This window comes from Somniosus microcephalus, chromosome 10 (genome assembly GCF_052327205.1).
Source record: "Somniosus microcephalus isolate GS21.2 chromosome 10, FLI_Smic_1.0, whole genome shotgun sequence".
Lineage (NCBI taxonomy): Eukaryota > Metazoa > Chordata > Chondrichthyes > Squaliformes > Somniosidae > Somniosus > Somniosus microcephalus.
This window is the reverse complement of record NC_140996.1, coordinates 238,395,902-238,418,446: the sequence shown is the minus strand read 5'-3', so window position 1 is coordinate 238,418,446 and position 22,545 is coordinate 238,395,902. Positions and strand designations below refer to the sequence as shown.

Genomic DNA, 22,545 nt, shown 5'->3' with positions numbered 1-22,545 from the left:
GCAAGAGGAATGTGAGTGTGAGCGAGGAATGTGAGTGTGAGAGAGGATTTTGAGTGTGCGAGGAATGTGAGTGTGAGAGAGGAATGTGAGTGTGAGTGGAGAATGTGAGTGTGAGAGAGGAATGTGAGTGTGAGCGGGGAATGTGAGTGTGAGAGAGGAATGTGAGTATGAGAGAGGAATGAGAGTGTGCGGGCAATGTGAGTGCGAGGGGAATGTGAGTGTGAGAGAGGAATGTGAGTGTGAGCGGGGAATGTGAGTGTGAGCGAGGAATGTGAGTGTGAGAGGGGAATGTGAGTGTGAGAGAGGAATGTGAGTTTGAGCGAGGAATGTGAGTGTGAGAGAGGAATGTGAGTGTGATAGAGGAATGTGAGTGTGAGTGGAATGAGAGTGTGAGAGAGGAATGTGAGTGTGAGAGGAATGTGAGTGTGAGAGGGGAATGTGACTGAGAGGGGAATGTGAGTGTGAGAGGAATGTGAGTGTGAGAGGAATGTGAGTGTGAGAGGGGATGTGAGTGTGACAGAGGAATGTGAGTGTGAGAGGAATGTGAGTGTGAGAGGAATGTGAGTGTGAGAGGAATGTGAGTGTGAGAGGGGAATGTGAGTGTGACAGAGGAATGTGAGTGTGAGAGGAATGTGAGTGTGAGAGGGGAATGTGAGTGTGAGGGGAATGTGATTGTGAGAGAGGAACGTGAGTGTGAGAGGGGAATGTGAGTGTGCGAGGGGAATGTGAGTGTGAGAGAGGAATGTGAGTGTGAGAGGGGAATGTGAGTGTGAGCGAGGAATGTGAGTGTGCGAGGGGAGTGTGAGAGAGGAATGTGAGTGTGAGCAAGGAATGTGAGTGTGAGAGGGGAATGTGAGTGTGAGAGAGGAATGTGAGTGTGAGAGGAATGTGAGTGTGAGAGGGGAATGTGAGTGTGAGGGGAATGTGAGTGTGAGGGGAATGTGAGTGTGAGGGGAATGTGATTGTTAGAGGAGAATGTGAGTGTGTGAGGAATGTGAGTGTGAGGGGAATGTGATTGTGAGAGAGGAATGTGAGAGTGAGAGAGGAATGTGAGTGTGAGCGAGGAATGTGTGTGCGAGGGGATTGTGAGAGTGAGCGAGGAATGTGAGTGTGAGAGAGGAATGTGAGTGTGAGAGAGGAATGTGAGTGTGCGAGAGGAATGTGAGTGTGAGAGGGGAATGTGAGTGTGAGAGGGGAATGTGAGTGTTAGCGAGGAATGTGAGTGTGTGAGGAATGTGAGTGTGAGGGGAATGTGAGCGTGAGAGAGGAATGTGAGTGTGAGAGGAATGTGAGTGTGAGAGGAATGTGAGTGTGAGCGAGGAATGTGAGTGTGAGAGGAATGTGAGTGTGAGTGAGGAATGTGAGTGTGCGAGGGGAATGTGAGTGTGACAGAGGAATGTGAGTGCAAGAGGAATGTGAGTGTGAGCGAGGAATGTGAGTGTGCGAGGGGAATGTGAGTGTGACAGAGGAATGTGAGTGCAAGAGGAATGTGAGTGTGAGAGAGGAATGTGAGTGTGAGTGGAGAATGTGAGTGTGAGAGAGGAATGTGAGTGTGAGCGGGGAATGTGAGTGTGAGAGAGGAATGTGAGTATGAGAGAGGAATGAGAGTGTGCGGGCAATGTGAGTGCGAGGGTAATGTGAGTGTGAGAGAGGAATGCGAGTGTGCAAGGGGAATGCGAGTGTGCGAGGAATGTGAGTGTGAGAGATGAATGTGAGTGTGAGCGGGGAATGTGAGTGTGAGAGGAATGTGAGTGTGAGCGGGGAATGTGAGTGTGAGAGAGGAATGTGAGTGTGAGAGGGGAATGTGAGTGTGACAGAGGAATGTGAGTGTGAGAGGAATGTGAGTGTGAGAGGGGAATGTGAGTGTGAGGGGAATGTGATTGTGAGAGAGGAACGTGAGTGTGAGAGAGGAATGTGAGTGTGAGAGGGGAATGTGAGTGTGAGCGAGGAATGTGAGTGTGCGAGGGGAATGTGAGTGTGAGAGAGGAATGTGAGTGTGAGAGGAATGTGAGTGTGAGGGGAATGTGAGTGTGAGAGGGGAATGTGAGTGTGAGGGGAATGTGAGTGTGAGGGGAATGTGAGTGTGAGGGGGGAGTGTGAGAGGGGAATGTGAGTGTTCGAGAGGAATGTGAGTGTGAGAGGGGAATGTGAGTGTGAGAGGGGAATGTGAGTGTGAGAGGGGAATGTGAGTGTGAGAGCGGAATGTGAGTGTGAGAGTGGAATGTGAGTGTGAGAGGGGAATGTGAGTGTTCGAGAGGAATGTGAGTGTGAGAGGGGAATGTGAGTGTGAGAGGGGAATGTGAGTGTGAGAGCGGAATGTGAGTGTGAGAGTGGAATGTGAGTGTGAGCGAGGAATGCGAGTGTGTGAGGGGAATGTGAGTGTGAGAGAGGAATGTGAGTGTGTGAGAGGAATGTGAGTGTGAGGGAGGAGTGTGAGAGGGGAATGTGAGTGTGAGAGAGGAATGTGAGTGTGAGGGGAATGTGAGTGTGAGAGAGGAGTGTGAGTGTGAGAGGAATGTGAGTGTGAGGAATGTGAGTGTGAGAGAGGAATGTGAGTGTGAGCGAGGAATGTGAGTGTGCGAGGGGAATGTGAGTGTGAGAGAGGAATGTGAGTGAGGGAGGAATGTGAGTGTGTGAGGAATGTGAGTGTGAGGGGAATGTGAGTGTGAGAGGAATGTGAGTGTGCGAGGGGAATGTGAGTGTGACGAATGTGACTGTGAGAGAGGAATGTGAGTGTGAGAGAGGAATGTGAGTGTGAGAGGGGAATGTGAGTGTGAGTGAGGAATGTGAGTGTGTGAGGGGAATGTGAGTGTGAGAGAGTAATGTGAGTGCGAGAGGAATGTGAGTGTGAGCGAGGAATGTGAGTGTGCGAGGAATGTGAGTGTGAGAGAGGAATGTGAGTGTGAGCGGGGAATGTGAGTGTGAGAGAGGAATGTGAGTATGAGAGAGGAATGCGAGTGTGCGGGCAATGTGAGTGCGAGGGGAATGTGAGTGTGAGAGAGGAATGCGAATGTGCGAGGAATGTGAGTGTGAGAGAGGAATGTGAGTGTGAGCGGGGAATGTGAGTGTGAGAGATGAATGTGAGTGTGAGCGGGGAATGTGAGTGTGAGAGAGGAATGTGAGTGTGAGCGGGGAATGTGAGTGTCAGAGAGGCATGTGAGTGTGAGAGAGGAATGTGAGTGTGAGAGGAATGTGAGTGTGCGAGAGGAATGTGAGTGTGAGGGCAATGTGAGTGTGAGGGGAATGTGAGTGTGAGAGGAATGTGAGTGTGAGTGAGGAGAATGTGAGTGTGAGAGAGGAACGTGAGTGTGCGAGGGAAATGTGAGTGTGAGGGAGGAAAGTGAGTGTGAGCGAGGAATGTGAGTGTGAGAGAGGAATGTGAGTGAGAGAGGAATGTGAGTGTGGGGAATGTGAGTGTGAGAGAGGAATGTGAGTGTGAGAGGGGAATGAGTGTGAGAGGGGAATGTGAGTGTGAGAGAAATGTGAGTGTAAGAGGAATGTGAGTGTGAGAGAGGAATGTGAGTGCGAGAGAGGAATATGAGTGTGAGAGAGGAATGTGAGTGTGAGAGAGGAATGTGTGTGTGAGAGGGGAATGAGTGTGAGAGAGGAATGTGAGTGTGAGAGAGGAATGTGAGTGTGAGAGAGGAATGTGAGTGTGAGAGGGGAATGTGAGTGTGAGGGGAATGTGAGTGTGAGAGAGGAATGTGAGTGTGAGAGAGGAATGTGAGTGTGAGAGTAATGTGAATGTGAGAGAGGAATGTGAGTGTGAGGGAGGAATGTGAGTGTGAGAGAGGAATGTGAGTGTGAGAGAGGAATGTGAGTGTGAGAGAGGAATGTGAGTGTGAGAGGAATTTGAGTGTGAGAGCGGAATGTGAGTGTGAGAGGGGAATGTGAGTGTGAGAGGAATGTGAGTGTGAGAGAGGAATGTGAGTGTGAGGGGAATGTGAGTGTGAGAGAGGAATGTGAGTGTGAGAGGAATGTGAGTGTGAGAGAGGAATGTGAGTGTGAGAGAGGAATGTGAGTGTGAGAGGAATGTGAGTGTGCGAGGAATGTGAGTGTGAGATTTCAATGAGGTGAACGTGTTATGTTGTTGAAGATTGAATGTGGTGTCCCCGGGGTGTGAGATAGCCCAGGGTCGGTCACATCCCCACCCCCCGGGGCTGGAGCTCCTGGTGTGGGTTTTGGTGAGTTGGGACTCGGGTGATTTAAAATATGGACCAAAATAATCTCGGGTAAAACTTGTAAAGATCCAAGAATATTAGTGTCTCTATTCTGACATGTTGGATTTTGAAGATTTGGTTCAAAGATTACAGTAGCATGTATTCCTACTGCCTCCCTCACTCTCCTCCCTCCCGACCTCTCCTCTCCCTCCCTCTGTCTCTCCCTCTCCTCCCTCCCTCTGTCTCTCTCTCCCTCCCTCCTGTAATGATATCAGCAAATAGTGATGGTATTTGCCTGTTTGATTATGATGCCTTACCAGCATATTTGCCTGTTTGATTATTTATGCCTTACCAGCAGAGCGCATGTGAGAGAGAGAGAGTTTAGTTTTGGTTTCGTTTTAGATGAATCTCTAAGATGGTGTCTCCTGTAATGCTGTTAACTGAGTTGAACATACTTTAGATAAAAAGTCATTCTCTTTCATGAATGTGTCGTCATTGAACCCACATACAAATCAATACATGGTGTCAGAAGTGATTGAAAGAGATGAAGAGGAAAAATCTGAAGTTAAATCAGCTCTCCACATATTAGCAAGCCAAAAGAGAACATCGTTACTTACCTTTGAAGAATAGCTAACGAAGTGAAAAAATGGAAGCTTTACACCCACCGGCGTAGCTTCAGTTGACAGGTAATGTGGCTGAAAATTGGAGGAGGTTCAAACAACGTTTGGAGTTATATTTAGCGGCAATCGGAGCTGACGAGAAAAGTGATAAAATGAAAGCGTCAGTGTTCTTACATGTCGTGGGTGATGAAGCGCTGGAGGTGTATAATAACTTCACATTCGCTGCTGATGGAGACAAAATGAAGCTGGATAAAATAATGGAACAGTTTGAGGCCTACTGCATACCTAAACGTAACGTGACATTTGAGAGGCACAGATTTTTCACATGTGTACAGAAAACGGGAGAGACTATTGATCAGTATGTGACTGAACTGAGAAACCGAAGCAAAACATGTGAGTTTGGGGGACTGACAGGCTCGCTGATAAAAGACAGACTGGTGTGTGGTATTCCAGATAATGGTCTAAGGGAAAGACTGCTAAGAGAGCAAAATCTAGACCTGGGAAAAGCCATAGCACTGTGTAGGGCTACAGAGACTGTGAAGTCGCAGGCAAAGGAGCTGTTCAGTGACAGTAGCTGCAACGTGGATGCAGTGAGAATGAACGGACACAAACCGTTTAACAAAAAGTGCGCCAATGTGAAAAAAGAGGCGTGGCCAGCGAACAAAAATGAAAGGGGCAATCGAAAGTCATGTAGTCGATGCGGTACACAGCATCCACCAAAAAAGTGTCCAGCATATGGTAAAACATGCAATAGTTGCAACAAAAACAACCATTATGCCCATTGCTGTAAGAACCAAGCGCAAGAAAGCAAGGTCCATGCAGTAGATGAAAGCGAGATCGAGGAGTTCTATGTGGATGTTGCGTCTGAAAACAAAGAAGAAAAAAGAGACTGGATGTTGACACTAAAAGTGAATGACATACATATTCCATTTAAATTGGATACTGGAGCACAAGTTAATGTGATATCAGAGACTGATTTTAAGAAAATTAGACCCAGACCAAAGATACATGGAATCAAAGTGAAAGTGACAGGATACTCAGGTACTGATATACCAGTGAAAGGAAGATGCATTGTCAAAGTGACACACAAGGACAGAGAGCACACGCTAGCACTAATCGTGGTGCCAAAGGATGTGCAAGCCATACTAGGTTTAAAAGCCTGTGAGAGACTGAACCTGGTAAAGAGAGTCCTCGTTGTGGAAAGCGAAGGAGAGACAGTCTATGATGAACTCATGAAAGAGTACAACGACCTATTTAAGGGTCTAGGCTGCCTTCCAGGAGAACACACGATCAGAGTAGATAAAAGTATGCCAACGGTCATACATCCATGCAGAAAAGTTCCGTTTGCTCTTCAAAAGCAACTGAAGGCAGAGTTGAACAGGATGGAAAGCCTGAACGTGATTCAGAAGATAGATGAGCCAACTGAGTGGGTGAATTCCCTCGTCGTTGTGGACAAAAAGAATGGAAAGCTCAGAATTTGCCTGGATCCAAGAGATCTAAACAGAGCAATAAAGAGAGAGCACTTCAAGCTTCCTACACGTGAGGAAATCATGTCACAGTTTGCAAATGCAAAGTATTTCAGCAAGTTAGATGCATCATCAGGATTTTGGCAGATGAAACTGGACGAAGAAAGTTCAAGACTGTGCACGTTCAACAGTCCATTTGGCAGATACAGATTCCTAAGGTTAACATTTGGCATTGCCTCAGCTCCTGAAGAGTGTCACAAAACTATCCATATGATCTATGAGCATCTGGAGGGAGTTGATACCTCAATGGATGACATCATAGTATGGGGAACCACGAGAACTGAGCATGACGCGAGACTGAAAAAAGTGCTAGAAGCAACAAGGAAAACAAACCTGAAGCTGAATAGAGAGAAATGCCAGCTCGGGGTGACAGAACTGACATTCGTGGGAGATATCCTTAGCAGTGAGGGCATCAGACCAGATCCCAGAAAGGTGTCCGCCATTGAGAATATGCCAAAGCCACAATGCAAAAAGGACGTGCAGAGGTTTAATGGAATGGTCAACTACATGGGTAAATTCATATCCAACCTCTCAGAAAAGATGGCGCCACTGAGAAGACTAACTGAAAAGAACATAGAATGGGAATGGAATCATGAGCATGAGAAGTCATGGAGCGACCTAAAGAAACTGCTCACAGAGGAACCAGTTCTGAGGTTTTATGACCCAGCGAGACCCATCAAGATATCATCAGATGCATCACAGAGTGGGCTCGGTGCCGTTCTTCTGCAAAAATATGACTACTGGCAACCTATTGCATATGCATCGCGCTCAATGACAGACGCGGAGACGCGATTTGCTCAAATAGAAAAGGAGCTGCTCAGCATCACATACGCCTGTGAAAGATTTCACCAGTTTGTGGCAGGACAAGCAATCAGTGTAGAGACTGACCATAAGCCCTTGATTGCATTGTTCCAAAAGCCACTAAATAGCTGTCCGCTTAGAATACAAAGAATGATGATCAGGCTGCAACGCTATACACTGAATGTTGCGTACACACCGGGTAAGCTGATGTATACAGCAGACACGTTGTCCAAAGCTGTTGACCCAAGTGAGCCCGCAAACACCAAAATGGATGAAAAAGTGAACGCCTACGTGGACATGATCACAAGTGCACTGCCCATAGCAGATGCAAAAATGGAGCTCATAAAGACTGAGACAAACAAAGATGAAACAATGAGATGACTGAGGAAAAGCATCTTGGATGGATGACCCAACATGAAGCAAGACTGCTCACATGACATGGCAGAGTACTGGAACTGCAGGGCAGAACTATCAGTGGTCGAAGACATCATCTACAAAGGAAGTAAAATAGTTATCCCAAAGAGTCTGAGAAAAGAGATGCTAAAAAGGATCCATGGAGGACATCTGGGAATCGAAAAGTGTAAGAAAAGAGCACGAGAGGTGATGTACTGGCCACGAATCAACCAAGATGTGACAAATGAGGTGTCAAACTGCACAATATGCCTGAAATATCGAGCAAGCAATCCGGTAGAACCACTAAAGCCACACCCAGCACCAGACAGACCTTACCAGAAGGTAGGCGCTGACCTATTCGTATGTCAAGGGAAGGACTATCTTGTAGTCACAGACTATTACTCCCTGTATCCAGAGGTTTGTAGACTGTGCACCACCACTGCAGATGCTGTGATAACATGTATGAAAGCCATATTCTCCAGACATGGCGTGGCAAGCGAGGTCTTCACAGACAACGGACCCCAGTTTTACAATGCAAGTTTCCGACACTTTGCCAAAGAGTGGGACTTTGTCCACACAACGTCAAGTCCTCACTTTCCACAGTCCAATGGACTAGTGGAAAAATCGGTCCAGACAGTGAAAAGACTGATGTACAAGGCAAAAGACAGTGGAACTGACTTCTACCAGAGCATGCTTGTATACCGCACAACGCCGCTCGAATGTGGTATGTCACCAGCCCAACTCCTTATGGGACGTCTGCTAAGGTCAAACCTACCCATCCCGGAGAACCTCCTGAAAACGAAAGAGGGGGAGAAAGTGAGGAAGTTCAAAGAACAACAGAAAGAAAAGCAAAAGTACTACTATGACAGAGGAACACAAAACCTACCTGAACTCCACACTAGTGACCAAGTAAGGTTCAAAGACAAAACAAACATATGGACTCAGAAGGGAACCGTCCTGAGTGAAGTCCAACCAAGATCATACACCATTCAGACAGATGAGGGTGCTGTTCTGCGAATAAATCGTAGGGATCTTCTCATGGGACCAGCCACAGCAAGTCAAAAGACTGATACTGTTGAACAACCTGATCACACAGCAGGTCAAAAGACTGATACTGTTGAACAACCTGATCACATAGCTGAGAAATCATCATCTGAGGCAACAACTCAGATTCAAGGACAATCAATCAGAAAATCCTCAAGACACGTGAAGCCTCCTGAGAGACTCATAGAGCAAGTTTAAGGACTCTTGTTACAGAAGGAAGTAATGTTATCTTATTCTTTCTTCAAGTTCTAGTGTATTTACATATTTCACGTGAACACACTAAACAAGGTTAAAAAACCTTGATAATGATAATGATAATGTAAGTTCATTAACTGTTACAGTTAAAATGCAGAGTCATACAAAGAAAACATGTTGTTAGATAAAAGTAAAATACATTTGTTTTAAGAAAGGGAGATGTAATGATATCAGCAAATAGTGATGGTATTTGCCTGTTTGATTATGATGCCTTACCAGCATATTTGCCTGTTTGATTATTTATGCCTTACCAGCAGAGGGCATGTGAGAGAGAGAGAGTTTAGTTTTGGTTTCGTTTTAGATGGATCTCCAAGATTGTGTCTCCTGTAATACTGTTAACTGAGTTGAACATACTTTAGATAAAAAGTCATTCTCTTCCATGAATGTGTCGTCATTGAACCCACATACAAATCAATACACCTCCCTCCCTCTGTCTCGCTCTCCCTCCCTCCCTCCCTCCCTCTGACTCTCTCTCCCTCCCTCTGTCTCTCCCTCCCCTCCTTCTGTCTCTCCCCTCCCTCCCTTTGTCTCTCCCCTCCCTCCCTCTCTCCTCCCTCCCTCTGTCTCTCTCTCCTTCCCTCCCTCTTTCTCTCTCTCCCTCCCCTCCCTCTGTCTCTCCCCTCCCTCCCTCTGTCTCTCCTCTCTCTCCCTCTGTCTCTCCCTGCCTCCCTCTGCCTGTCTCTCCCTCCCTCCCTTCTCTCCCCTTCCCTATCAGTTGTGTTGTTTGCTGTATATTGCCAAATGATGTGTAATATTAAATTGTCTCTCTCTCTCTGTCTCTCTCTCACTCTATCTCTCTGTATCTCTCTCTCTCTGTCTGCCTCTGTGTGTCTCTCTCTCTCTGTCTCTCTCTCGCTCTGTCTTTCTGTCTCTCTCTCTCTGTCTGTCTCTCTCTGTCTGTCTCTCTCTGTCTGATTCTCTCTCTCTGTCTCTCTCTTTCTCTGCCTCTCTCTCTGCCTCTCTCTGTCTGTCTGTCTCTCTCTGTCTGTCTCTCTCTCTCTGTCTCTCTGTCTCTCTCTCTCTGTCTCTCTCTCCCTGTCTGTCTCTCTCTCTCTCGCTCTGTCTCTCTGTCTCTCTCTCTGTCTTTCAATCTCTCTCTCGCTCTGTCTCTCTCTCTGTCTCTCTCTCTTTGTCTGTCTCTCTTTGTCTCTCTCTCTGCCTCTCTCTCTCTCTGCCTCTCTGTCTCTCTCTCTCTCTGTCTCTCTCTCTCTCTCTCTCTCTGTCTCTCTCTCGCTTTCTCTGTCTCTCTCTCTCTCTCTCTCTCTCTCTCTATCTTTGCAGGTTACTCTTGCCCTGTGAGTGCTGGGTCTGTGCTGAGTTACAATGGCGAGCTGTGAGTCCATCACCAGTCCTGTGGTCCGACAGATCGACAAGCAGTTTCTAGTCTGCAGCATTTGTCTGGATCGATACCACAACCCCAAGGTTCTGCCGTGCCTGCACACGTTCTGTGAGAGGTGAGTCCGAGCAGCCCAAACCATCGACTGTCCCAGATTTGTCACACAATGTGTGTGTGTCCCGGTGTCGGTATGTGTGTGTCCCGGTGGTGGTGTGTGTGTGCGTGTGATTTGCTGTTCAGGAATGGGTCCCTGTACCGGGCTGTACCTGTGCTGGGTGTGCTGGGAGCAGAGTGTTGGGTGTGCTGGGATCGGGGTGCTGGGTGTGCTGGGATCGGGGTGCTGGGTGTGCTGGGAGTGGAGCGCTGGGTGTGCTGGGATCGGGGTGCTGGGTGTGCTGGGATCGGAGTGCTGGGTGTGCTGGGAGCGGATTGGGGGGTGCGCTGGGATCGGAGTGCTGTGTGTGCTGGGATCGGAGTGCTGGGTGTGCTGGGATCGGAGTGCTGGGTGTGCTGGGATCGGAGTGCTGGGTGTGCTGGGATCGGAGTGGGGGAGTGCTGGGATGAGAGTGCTGGGTGTGCTGGGAGCGAGTGGGGGTGTGCTGTCATAGAGTCATAGAGTTTTACAGCGCAGAAAGTGGCCCTTCGGCCCATCGTGTCTGTGCCGTCCATCAATCCCTGTCCAGTCTAATCCCATTTTCCAGCATTTGGTCCATAGCCTTGTATGCAATGGCATTTCAAGTGCCCATCCAAATGCTTCTTGAATGTTGTGAGGGTTCCTGCCTCTACCACCCTTTCAGGCAGTGAGTTCCAGCTTCCAACCACCCTCTGGGTGAAAAAGTTCCTCCTCAAATCCCCTCTAAATCTCCTGCCCCTTACCCTGAATCTATGCCCCCTTGTTATTGACCCCCCTACTAAGGGGAAAAGTTCCTCTTTATCTATCCTATCTATGCCCCTCATCATTTTGTACACCTCAATCAGGTCCCCCCTCAGCCTCCTTTGCTCCAAGGAAAACAACCCCAGCCTGTTTACTCTTTCTTCATAGCTGAGGCGCTCCATCCCAGGTAACATCCTGGTGAATCTTCTCTGCACCCTCTCCAAAGCAATCACATCCTTCCTATAGTGAGGCGACCAGAACTGCACACAGTACTCCAGCTGTGGCCTCACCAGCGTTTTGTACAGCTCCATCATAACCTCCCTGCTCTTATATTCTATGCCTCTGCTAATGAAGGCAAGTATCCCATATGCCTTTTTAACCACCTTATCTACCTGTTCCGCTGCCTTCAGGGATCTATGTACATGTACACCAAGGTCCCTCTGACCCTCTGTACTTCCTAGGGTCCTACCACTCATTGTGTATTCCCTTGCCTTATTTGTCCGTCCAAAATGCATCACCTTGCACTTTTCTGGGTTAAATTCCATTTGCCACTTTTCCGCCCATCTGACCAACCCATTGATATCGTCCTGTAGCCTGAGGCTTTCCTCCTTGCAATTTACCACCCCACCAATTTTCGTGTCATCCGCGAACTTACTGATCATACCCTTTACATTCTCATCCAAATCATTAATGTAGATCACAAACAGCAAGGGACCCAGCACCGATCCCTGAGGTACCCCACTGGACACAGGCTTCCAGTCACAAAAGCAACCTTCGACCATCACCCTCTGCCTCCTGCCACTCAGCCAGTTTAGGATCCAACGCGCCAAGGCCCCCTGGATCCCATGGGCTCTTACCTTCTTGACCAGTCTCCTATGCTGGACTTTGTCAAAAGCTTTACTGAAGTCCATGTAAACCACATCCACAGCATTTCCCTCATCCACACACCTAGTCACCCCCTCGAAAAATTCAATCAGATTGGTCAGACATGATTTACCCTTGACAAAGCCATGCTGACTATCCCCGATTAATCCTTGCCTCCCCAAGTGGAGACTAATTTTGTCCCTCAGAATTTTTTCCAATAATTTCCCTACCACAGATGTTAGGCTCACTGGCCTGTAATTCCCTGGTTTATCCCTGCTACCCTTCTTGAATAATGGTACTACGTTAGCTGTTCTCCAGTCCTCTGGTACATCCCCTGTGGCCAGAGAGGTTCTGAAAATTTGTGTCAGAGCCCCTGCAATCTCCTCCTTTGCCTCACACAACAGCCTGGGATACATCTCGTCCGGGCCTGGGGATTTATCCACTTTTTGGCCCGCTAAAACCGCTAGTACCTCCTCCCTCTCGATGCTAATATGTTCAAGTATGTCACAGTCCCCTTGCCCGACTTCTATGTCTACATCGTCTTTCTCCATAGTGAACACAGAGGCAAAAAATTCATTTAAAACCCCACCTACTTCATCTGGCTCTACACACAGCTTGCCACTTTGGTCCCTAATGGGCCCTACCCTTTCCCTGGTTATCCTCTTGCCCTTAATATACTTATAAAACATCTTAGGATTTTCCTTTATTTTGCTCGCCAGTGTTATTTCATGGCCCCTCCTCGCCCTCCTAATTTCCTTTTTAAGTATGCCCCTGCACCTTTTATACTCCTCTAGGGCTTCCTCTGTCTTTTGTCTTTTGTAACTGCCAAAAGCCCCCCTTTTTTTCCTAATGCATTTTTGTATATCCCTTGTCATCCAAGGTTCCCTTTGCTTGTTGGTCCCACCCTTGACCTTTACAGGAACATGTTGGTGTTGTACTCTATTTCCCTTCTGAAAGCCTCCCACTGTTTTGATGTGGATTTTCCTATAAGTAGCTGCTCCCAGTCCACTTTGGCCAGATCCTGCCTTATCTTATTAAAATCGGCCTTCCCCCAATTTAGAACCCTTATTTCCGGGCCGTCTTTGTCTTTTTCCATGACCACCTTAAATCTCACCGAATTATGGTCACTATCGCCAAAATGCTCTCCTACAGACACTTCCACCACCTGCCCGGCTACATTCCCTAGAATTAGGTCCAGTACCGCCCCCTCTCTTGTCGGACTTTTTACATGTTGGCTCAAAAAGCTCTCCTGGATGCACTTTAAGAATTCTGCACCCTCTAAGCCTTTCACACTCTGACTATCCCAATTTATATTGGGGAAGTTGAAATCCCCCACTATTATTACCCTATTATTTTCACACTTTTCTGAGATTTGCCTACATATCTGTTCCTCTATCTCCCCCTGACTGTTTGGGGGCCTATAGTACACTCCCAGCAAAGTGCTTGCCCCCTTTTTTGTTTTTAAGTTCTACCCATATGGCCTCATTAGAGGAACCCGCTAATATATCATCCCTCCTTACAGCAGTAATTGACTCCTTAATTAATATTGCAACACCCCCTCCCCTTTTACACCCCCCTCTGTCTCGCCTGAAGATTCTATACCCCGGACTATTCAGCTGCCAGTCCTGACCCTCCCTCAACCATGTCTCCGTGATAGCAACAATATCGTACTCCCATGTGTTCAACAACAACTTCGGTTCATCCTCCTTATTTGCAAGACTCCTTGCATTAAAATAAATGCCTTCCAGCCCTGCCATATTCCCTTTTGCCTTCACATCTTTGCTCTGCCTTCCTTGCTGACTTGTTTTTTCCTCCGTATTTGGCTGTACATCACCCCCTACTATAGCTCCACTCTGTATCCCATCCCCCTGCCGAGTTAGTTTAAACCCCCCCCAGCAGTGCTAGCAAACCTCCCCGCAAGGATATTGGTTCCCCTCTGGTTCAGGTGTAAACCGTCCGACTTGTACAAGTCCCACCTGTCCCAGAAGCAGACCCAGTGATCCAGGAAACTAAAGCCCTCCCTCCTGCACCATCCCTTTAGCCACGCATTCATCTGTTCTATCCTCCCATTCCTATACTTACTAGCATGTGGCACCGGGAGTAATCCAGAGATTACAACCTTTGAGGTCCTGCTCCTTAATCTTGCCCCTAGCTCCCTAAATTCTTGCTGCAGGACCTCATCCCTCTTTTTACCTATGTCGTTGGTACCAATGTGGACCACGACCTCTGGCTGTTCACCCTCCCCCTCCAGAATGCCCTGCAGCCGCTCAGTGACATCCTTGACCCTGGCACCAGGGAGGCAACAAACCATCCTGGATTCACGTGTATGGCCACAGAAACGCCTATCTGTTCCCCTTACTATAGAATCCCCTACCACTATTGCTCTCCCACTCTTTTTCCTCCCTTCCTGGGCAGCAGGAGCACCCCCAGTGCCAGGAAGCTGGCTGCTGCTGCCTTCCCCTGGTGAGTCATCCCCCTCAACAGTATCCAAATCGGCATACCTGTTTGAGAGGGGAATGGTCACAGGGGTTTTCTGCACTACCTGCCTACTTCTATTGCTCCGCCTGATGGTCACCCCTTTCCTTTCTTCCTGTGCAGCCCTTCCCTGCGGTGTGACCAACTCACTAAACGTGCTATCCACGAACTTCTCAGCATCGTGAATGATCCACAACCCATCCACCCGCAGCTCCAGCGCCTCAATGCCGTCTGCTAGTAGCTGCAGATGGATGCATTTCCTGCACACGTAGTCATCGGGGCAGTGCCCCTGAATTCCCACATGGAACAGGAGGAGCACATCACGGGGCTGGGCTCTCCTGGCATGACTTACCCTTTTATTAATTTAAATTAATTTACTATCACCAATTAAAGATATCTCTAAGGCGCTTGTATAGTCTACCAACAGTACCTGCTACACCAGAAAAGACCCTAGTAACTATAAACTACAGAGTTTAAGTTTAAAAAAGAGAAATACTCACCAACCAATCACTTACCTGCTACCCGATGACGTCACACACTGATTTCTTTTTACCTCTCTCCCCGCTGCTGAGTTGGTGTGCCTCGCTGGTCGCGCCGGTTTTTATACCGGGCTCCTCACCACGCTGCTCCCTGCTCCGAGTGCTGTGAGTGGAGTGGGGGGGTGCTGGGATCGGAGATCTGGGTGTGCTGGGAGTGAAGTGGGGGTGTGCTGGGATTGGCGATCTGGGTGTGCTGGGAGTGGAGTGCTGGCTGTGCTGGGATCGGAGAGCTGGGTATGCTGGGAGCGGAGTTCTGGCTGTGCTGGGATAGGAGTGCTGGGTGTGCTGGGAGCAGAGTGTGGGTGTGCTGGCAGCGGAGTGCTGGGTGTGCTGGGATTGGGGTGCTGGGTGTGCTGGGAGCAGAGTGGGTGTGTGCCAGGATCGGAGTGCTGGGTGTGCTGGGATTGGTGTGCTGGGAGTGGAGTTCTGGGTGTGCTGGGATTGGAGTGCTGGGCGTGCTGGAACCAGAGTCGGTGAGTGCTGCGAGTGGAGTGCTGGGTGTGCTGGGTGCGAAATGCTGGGTGTGCTGGGAGCGGAGTGGTGCGTGTGCTGGGAGCGGAGTGGGGGTGTGCTGGGATCGGAGTGCTGGGTGCGAACTGCTGGGTCTGCTGGGATCGGAGTGGGGGAGTGCTGGGATCGGAGTGCTGGGTGTGGTGGGATCGGAGTGGGGGAGTGCTGGGTTCGGAGTGCTGGGTGTGCTCGGATCGGAGTGGGGGAGTGCTGGGAGCAGAGTGGGTGTGTGCTGGGATTGGAGATCTGTGTGTGCTGGGATCAATGTGCTGGGTGTGCTGGAAGCAGAGTGCTGGCTGTGCTGGGATCGGAGTGCTGGTTGTGCTGGGAGCAGAGTGGGGGTGTGCTTGGAGCGGAATGCTGGCTCTGCTGTGATCGGAGTGCTGGGTGTGCTGGGATCGGGGTGCTGGGTGTGCTGGGAGCGGCGTGCTGGGTGTGCTGGGAGTGGAGTCGAGGTGTGCTAGGAGTGGAGTGCAGGGTGTGCTGGGATTGGAGTGTGGGAGTGCTGGGATGAGAGTGCTGGGTGTGCTGGGAGCAGAGTGGGAGTGTGCTGGGAGCAGAGTGGGGGTGTGCTGGGAGCGGAGTGCTGGGTGTGCTGGGAGCGGAGTGCTGGGTGTGCTGGGAGCGAAGTAGCGGTGTGCTGGGAGCGGAGTGGGGGTGTGCTGGGAGCAGAGTGCTGGGTGTGCTGGGAGCGGAGTGCTGGGTGAGCTGGGAGAGAAGTGCTGGCTGTGCTGGGATCGGAGTGCTGGGTGTGCTGGGAGGGGAGTGTGGGTGTGCTGGGAGCGGAGTGCTGGGTGTGCTGGGAGCGAAGTAGCGGTGTGCTGGGAGCGGAGTGGGGGTGTGCTGGGAGCAGAGTGCTGGGTGTGCTGGGAGCGGAGTGCTGGGTGAGCTGGGAGAGAAGTGCTGGCTGTGCTGGGATCGGAGTGCTGGGTGTGCTGGGGGGGGAGTGTGGGTGTGCTGTGATCGGAGATCTGGGTGTGCTGGGATCGGGGTGCTGGGAGCGGAGTGGGTGTGTGCTGGGAGCGGAGTGTTGGGTGTGCTTGGATCGGGGTGCTGGGAGCGGACTGGGGGATGCGCTGGGATCGGCGTGCTGTGTGTGCTGGGAGTGGAGTGCTGGGTGTGCTGGGATTGGTGTGCTGGGTGTGCTGGGAGTGGCGTTCTGGGTGTGCTGGGATTGGTGTGCTGGGTGTGCTGGGAGTGGAGTGGGGGTGTGCTGGAGCCAGAGTCGGGGAGTGCTGGGAGCGGAGTGGGGGTGTGCTGGGAATGGAGTGGAGGTGTGCTGGGATCGGAGTGCTGGGTGTGCCGGGATCGGAGTGCTGGGTGTGCTGGGATTGGTGTGCTGGGTGTGCTGGGATTGGTGTGCTGGGAGTGGAGTTCTGGGTGTGCTGGGATTGGAGTGCTGGGCGTGCTGGAACCAGAGTCGGTGAGTGCTGCGAGTGGAGTGCTGGGTGTGCTGGGTGCGAAATGCTGGGTGTGCTGGGAGCGGAGTGGTGCGTGTGCTGGGAGCGGAGTGGGGGTGTGCTGGGATCGGAGTGCTGGGTGCGAACTGCTGGGTCTGCTGGGATCGGAGTGGGGGAGTGCTGGGATCGGAGTGCTGGGTGTGGTGGGATCGGAGTGGGGGAGTGCTGGGTTCGGAGTGCTGGGTGTGCTCGGATCGGAGTGGGGGAGTGCTGGGAGCAGAGTGGGTGTGTGCTGGGATTGGAGATCTGTGTGTGCTGGGATCAATGTGCTGGGTGTGCTGGAAGCAGAGTGCTGGCTGTGCTGGGATCGGAGTGCTGGTTGTGCTGGGAGCAGAGTGGGGGTGTGCTTGGAGCGGAATGCTGGCTCTGCTGGGATCGGAGTGCTGGGTGTGCTGGGATCGGGGTGCTGGGTGTGCTGGGAGCGGCGTGCTGGGTGTGCTGGGAGTGGAGTCGAGGTGTGCTAGGAGTGGAGTGCAGGGTGTGCTGGGATTGGAGTGGGGGAGTGCTGGGATGAGTGTGCTGGGTGTGCTGGGAGTGGAGTGTGGGTGTGCTGGGATTGGAGATCTGGGTGTGCTGGGATCGGCATGCTGGGTGTGCTGGGAGTGGCGTGCTGGGTTTGCTGGGATTGGTGTGCTGGGTGTGCTTGGAGTGGAGTGGGGGTGTGCTGGGAATGGAGTGGGGGTGTGCTGACATCGGAGTGCTGGGCGTGCTGGGAGCGAAATGCTGTGTGTGCTGGGATTGGAGTGCTGGGTGTGCTGGGATTGGAGTGTGGGAGTGCTGGGATGAGAGTGCTGGGTGTGCTGGGAGCAGAGTGGGAGTGTGCTGGGAGCAGAGTGGGGGTGTGCTGGGAGCGGAGTGCTGGGTGTGCTGGGAGCGGAGTGCTGGGTGTGCTGGGAGCGAAGTAGCGGTGTGCTGGGAGCGGAGTGGGGGTGTGCTGGGAGCAGAGTGCTGGGTGTGCTGGGAGCGGAGTGCTGGGTGAGCTGGGAGAGAAGTGCTGGCTGTGCTGGGATCGGAGTGCTGGGTGTGCTGGGAGGGGAGTGTGGGTGTGCTGGGAGCGGAGTGCTGGGTGTGCTGGGAGCGAAGTAGCGGTGTGCTGGGAGCGGAGTGGGGGTGTGCTGGGAGCAGAGTGCTGGGTGTGCTGGGAGCGGAGTGCTGGGTGAGCTGGGAGAGAAGTGCTGGCTGTGCTGGGATCGGAGTGCTGGGTGTGCTGGGGGGGGAGTGTGGGTGTGCTGTGATCGGAGATCTGGGTGTGCTGGGATCGGGGTGCTGGGAGCGGAGTGGGTGTGTGCTGGGAGCGGAGTGTTGGGTGTGCTGGGATCGGGGTGCTGGGAGCGGACTGGGGGATGCGCTGGGATCGGCGTGCTGTGTGTGCTGGGAGTGGAGTGCTGGGTGTGCTGGGATTGGTGTGCTGGGTGTGCTGGGAGTGGCGTTCTGGGTGTGCTGGGATTGGTGTGCTGGGTGTGCTGGGAGTGGAGTGGGGGTGTGCTGGAGCCAGAGTCGGGGAGTGCTGGGAGCGGAGTGGGGGTGTGCTGGGAATGGAGTGGAGGTGTGCTGGGATCGGAGTGCTGGGTGTGCCGGGATCGGAGTGCTGGGTGTGCTGGGATTGGTGTGCTGGGTGTGCTGGGATTGGTGTGCTGGGAGTGGAGTTCTGGGTGTGCTGGGATTGGAGTGCTGGGCGTGCTGGAACCAGAGTCGGTGAGTGCTGCGAGTGGAGTGCTGGGTGTGCTGGGTGCGAAATGCTGGGTGTGCTGGGAGCGGAGTGGTGCGTGTGCTGGGAGCGGAGTGGGGGTGTGCTGGGATCGGAGTGCTGGGTGCGAACTGCTGGGTCTGCTGGGATCGGAGTGGGGGAGTGCTGGGATCGGAGTGCTGGGTGTGGTGGGATCGGAGTGGGGGAGTGCTGGGTTCGGAGTGCTGGGTGTGCTCGGATCGGAGTGGGGGAGTGCTGGGAGCAGAGTGGGTGTGTGCTGGGATTGGAGATCTGTGTGTGCTGGGATCAATGTGCTGGGTGTGCTGGAAGCAGAGTGCTGGCTGTGCTGGGATCGGAGTGCTGGTTGTGCTGGGAGCAGAGTGGGGGTGTGCTTGGAGCGGAATGCTGGCTCTGCTGGGATCGGAGTGCTGGGTGTGCTGGGATCGGGGTGCTGGGTGTGCTGGGAGCGGCGTGCTGGGTGTGCTGGGAGTGGAGTCGAGGTGTGCTAGGAGTGGAGTGCAGGGTGTGCTGGGATTGGAGTGGGGGAGTGCTGGGATGAGTGTGCTGGGTGTGCTGGGAGTGGAGTGTGGGTGTGCTGGGATTGGAGATCTGGGTGTGCTGGGATCGGCATGCTGGGTGTGCTGGGAGTGGCGTGCTGGGTTTGCTGGGATTGGTGTGCTGGGTGTGCTTGGAGTGGAGTGGGGGTGTGCTGGGAATGGAGTGGGGGTGTGCTGACATCGGAGTGCTGGGCGTGCTGGGAGCGAAATGCTGTGTGTGCTGGGATTGGAGTGCTGGGTGTGCTGGGATTGGAGTGTGGGAGTGCTGGGATGAGAGTGCTGGGTGTGCTGGGAGCAGAGTGGGAGTGTGCTGGGAGCAGAGTGGGGGTGTGCTGGGAGCGGAGTGCTGGGTGTGCTGGGAGCGGAGTGCTGGGTGTGCTGGGAGCGAAGTAGCGGTGTGCTGGGAGCGGAGTGGGGGTGTGCTGGGAGCAGAGTGCTGGGTGTGCTGGGAGCGGAGTGCTGGGTGAGCTGGGAGAGAAGTGCTGGCTGTGCTGGGATCGGAGTGCTGGGTGTGCTGGGAGGGGAGTGTGGGTGTGCTGGGAGCGGAGTGCTGGGTGTGCTGGGAGCGAAGTAGCGGTGTGCTGGGAGCGGAGTGGGGGTGTGCTGGGAGCAGAGTGCTGGGTGTGCTGGGAGCGGAGTGCTGGGTGAGCTGGGAGAGAAGTGCTGGCTGTGCTGGGATCGGAGTGCTGGGTGTGCTGGGGGGGGAGTGTGGGTGTGCTGTGATCGGAGATCTGGGTGTGCTGGGATCGGGGTGCTGGGAGCGGAGTGGGTGTGTGCTGGGAGCGGAGTGTTGGGTGTGCTGGGATCGGGGTGCTGGGAGCGGACTGGGGGATGCGCTGGGATCGGCGTGCTGTGTGTGCTGGGAGTGGAGTGCTGGGTGTGCTGGGATTGGTGTGCTGGGTGTGCTGGGAGTGGCGTTCTGGGTGTGCTGGGATTGGTGTGCTGGGTGTGCTGGGAGTGGAGTGGGGGTGTGCTGGAGCCAGAGTCGGGGAGTGCTGGGAGCGGAGTGGGGGTGTGCTGGGAATGGAGTGGAGGTGTGCTGGGATCGGAGTGCTGGGTGTGCCGGGATCGGAGTGCTGGGTGTGCTGGGATTGGTGTGCTGGGAGTGGAGTTCTGGGTGTGCTGGGATTGGTGTGCTGGGTGTGCTGGGAGCGGAGTGGGGGTGTGCTGGAACCAGAGTCGGGGAGTGCTGGCTGCGGAGTCGGGGTGTGCTGTGAGTGGAGTGCTGGGTGTGCTGGCAGCGGAGTGCTGTGTGTGCTGGGATCGGGGTGCTGGGTGTGCTGGGAGCAGAGTGGGTGTGTGCCAGGATCGGAGTGCTGGGTGTGCTGGGTGTGGAGTGGGGGTGTGCTGGGAATGTAGTGGGATTGTGCTGGGATCGGAGTGCTGGGAGCGATATGCTGCGTGTGCTGGGAGCGGAGTGCTGGGCATGCTGGGAGCGGAGTGGTGGGTGTGCTGGGAGCGGAGTGCTGGGTGTGCTGAGAGCGAAGTGGGGGTGTGCTGGGAGCAGAGTGGGTGTGTGCTGGGATCGGAGATCTGGGTGTGCTGGGATCGGCATGCTGGGTGTGCTGGGAGTGGAGTGCTGGCTGTGCTGGGATCGGAGTGCTGGCTGTGCTGGGATCGGAGTGCTGGGTGTGCTGGGAGCGCAGTGGGGGTGAGCTGGGAGTGGAGTGCTGGGTGTGCTGGGATCGGAGTGCTGGGTGTGCTGGGAGCGGAGTGCTCGGTGTGCTGGGAGCCGAGTGGGGGTGTGCTGGGAGTGGCGTGCTGCGTGTGCTGGGATCGGAGTGCTGGGTGCGCTGGGATCGGAGTGCTGTGTGTGCTGGGATCGGAGTGCTGGGTGGGCTGGGATTGGTGTGCTGGGTGTGCTGGGAGCAGAGTGGGGATGTGCTGGAACCAGATTCGGGGAGTGCTGGGAGCGGAGTGCTGGGTGTGCTGGGAGTGGAGTGGGGGTGTGCTGGGAACGGAGTGGGGGTGTGCTGGGATCGGAGTGCTGGGCGTGCTGGGAGTAAAATGCTGGGTGTGCTGGGATTGGAGTGTTGGGTGTGCTGGGATCGGATTGCGGATGTGCTGGGGTTGGAGTGGGGTTGTGCTGGGATCGGAGTGCTGGGTGTGCTGGGATCGGAGTGCTGGGTGTGCTGGGATCGGCATGCTGGTGTGCTGGGAGCGGAGTGGGTGTGCGCTGGGATCGGAGTGGGTGTGCGCTGGGATTGGGGTGCTGGGTGTGCTGGGAGCGGACTGGGGGGTGCGCTGGGATTGGAGTGGGGGAGTGCTGGGATGAGAGTACTGGGTGTGCTGGGAGCGGAGTGGGGGTGTGCTGGGAGCAGAGTGCTGGGTGTGCTGGGAGCGGAGTGAGGGTGTGCTGGGAGCGGAGTGCTGGGTGTGCTGGGAGCGGAGTGCTGGCTGTGCTGGGAGCGGAATGCTGGCTGTGCTGGGATCGGAGTGCTGGGTGTGCTGGGAGCGGAGTGGGGGGTGTGCTGGGAGTGGAGTGCTGGCTGTGCTGGGATCGGAGTGCTGGGTGTGCTGGGAGCGCAGTGGGGATGTGCTGGGAGTGGAGTGCTGGGTGTGCTGGGATTGGTGTGCTGAGAGTGGACTGGGGGGTGCGCTGGGATCGGTATGCTGTGTGTGCTGGGATCGGAGTGCTGGGTGTGCCGGGAGCAGAGTGCTGGGTGTGCTGGGAGTGGTGTGCTGAGTGTGCTGGGAGTGGAGTTCTGGGTGTGCTGGGAGCGGAGTGCTGGCTGTGCTGGGATCGGAGTGCTGGGTGTGCTGGGAGCGGAGTGGGGGTGTGCTGGGAGCGGAGTGCTGGCTGTGCTGGGATCGGAGTGCTGGGTGTGCTGGGAGCGCAGTGGGGGTGTGCTGGGAGTGGAGTGCTGGGTGTGCTGGGATTGGTGTGCTGAGAGTGGACTGGGGGGTGCGCTGGGATCGGAGTGCTGTGTGTGCTGGGATCGGAGTGCTGGGTCTGCCGGGATCAGAGTGCTGTGTGTGCTGGGAGTGGTGTGCTGAGTGTGCTGGGAGTGGAGTTCTGGGTGTGCTGGGATTGGTGTGCTGGGTGTGCTGGGAGCAGAGTGGGGGTGTGCTGGAACCAGATTCGGGGAGTGCTGGGAGCAGAGTGCTGGGTGTGCTGGGAGTGGAGTGGGGGTTTGCTGGGAACGGAGTGGGGGTGTGCTGGGATCGGAGTGCTGGGCGTGCCGGGAACAAAATGCTGGGTGTGCTGGGATTGGAGTGTTGGGTGTGCTGGGATCGGATTGGGGGTGTGCTGGGGTCGGAGTGGGGGTGTGCTGGGAGTGGAGTGGGGGTGTGCTGGGATCGGAGTGAGGGTGTGCTGCAGCGGAGTGGGGGGTGCACTGGGATCGGAGTGTTGTGTGTGCTGGGATCAGAGTGCTGGGTGTGCTGGGATCGGAGTGCTGGGTGTGCTGGGATTGGTGTGCTGGGAGTGGAGTTCTGGGTGTG

General features: G+C 53.6%; 1 protein-coding gene across 2 annotated transcripts in view; it reads left to right on the top strand.

The window, feature by feature from the left end:
- The window catches only part of LOC147112208 (tripartite motif-containing protein 2-like), a 320,620-nt gene that overhangs the window by 109,002 nt on the left and 189,073 nt on the right, over nucleotides 1–22,545 (top strand). For both annotated transcript variants that reach the window (XM_085999868.1, XM_085999867.1), the window contains one exon: nucleotides 10,081–10,253. In XM_085999868.1, coding sequence (XP_085855994.1) covers nucleotides 10,123–10,253 — 131 coding nt within the window. In that variant the 5' untranslated portion in view covers nucleotides 10,081–10,122. The remainder of the gene's footprint in view (nucleotides 1–10,080; nucleotides 10,254–22,545) is intronic.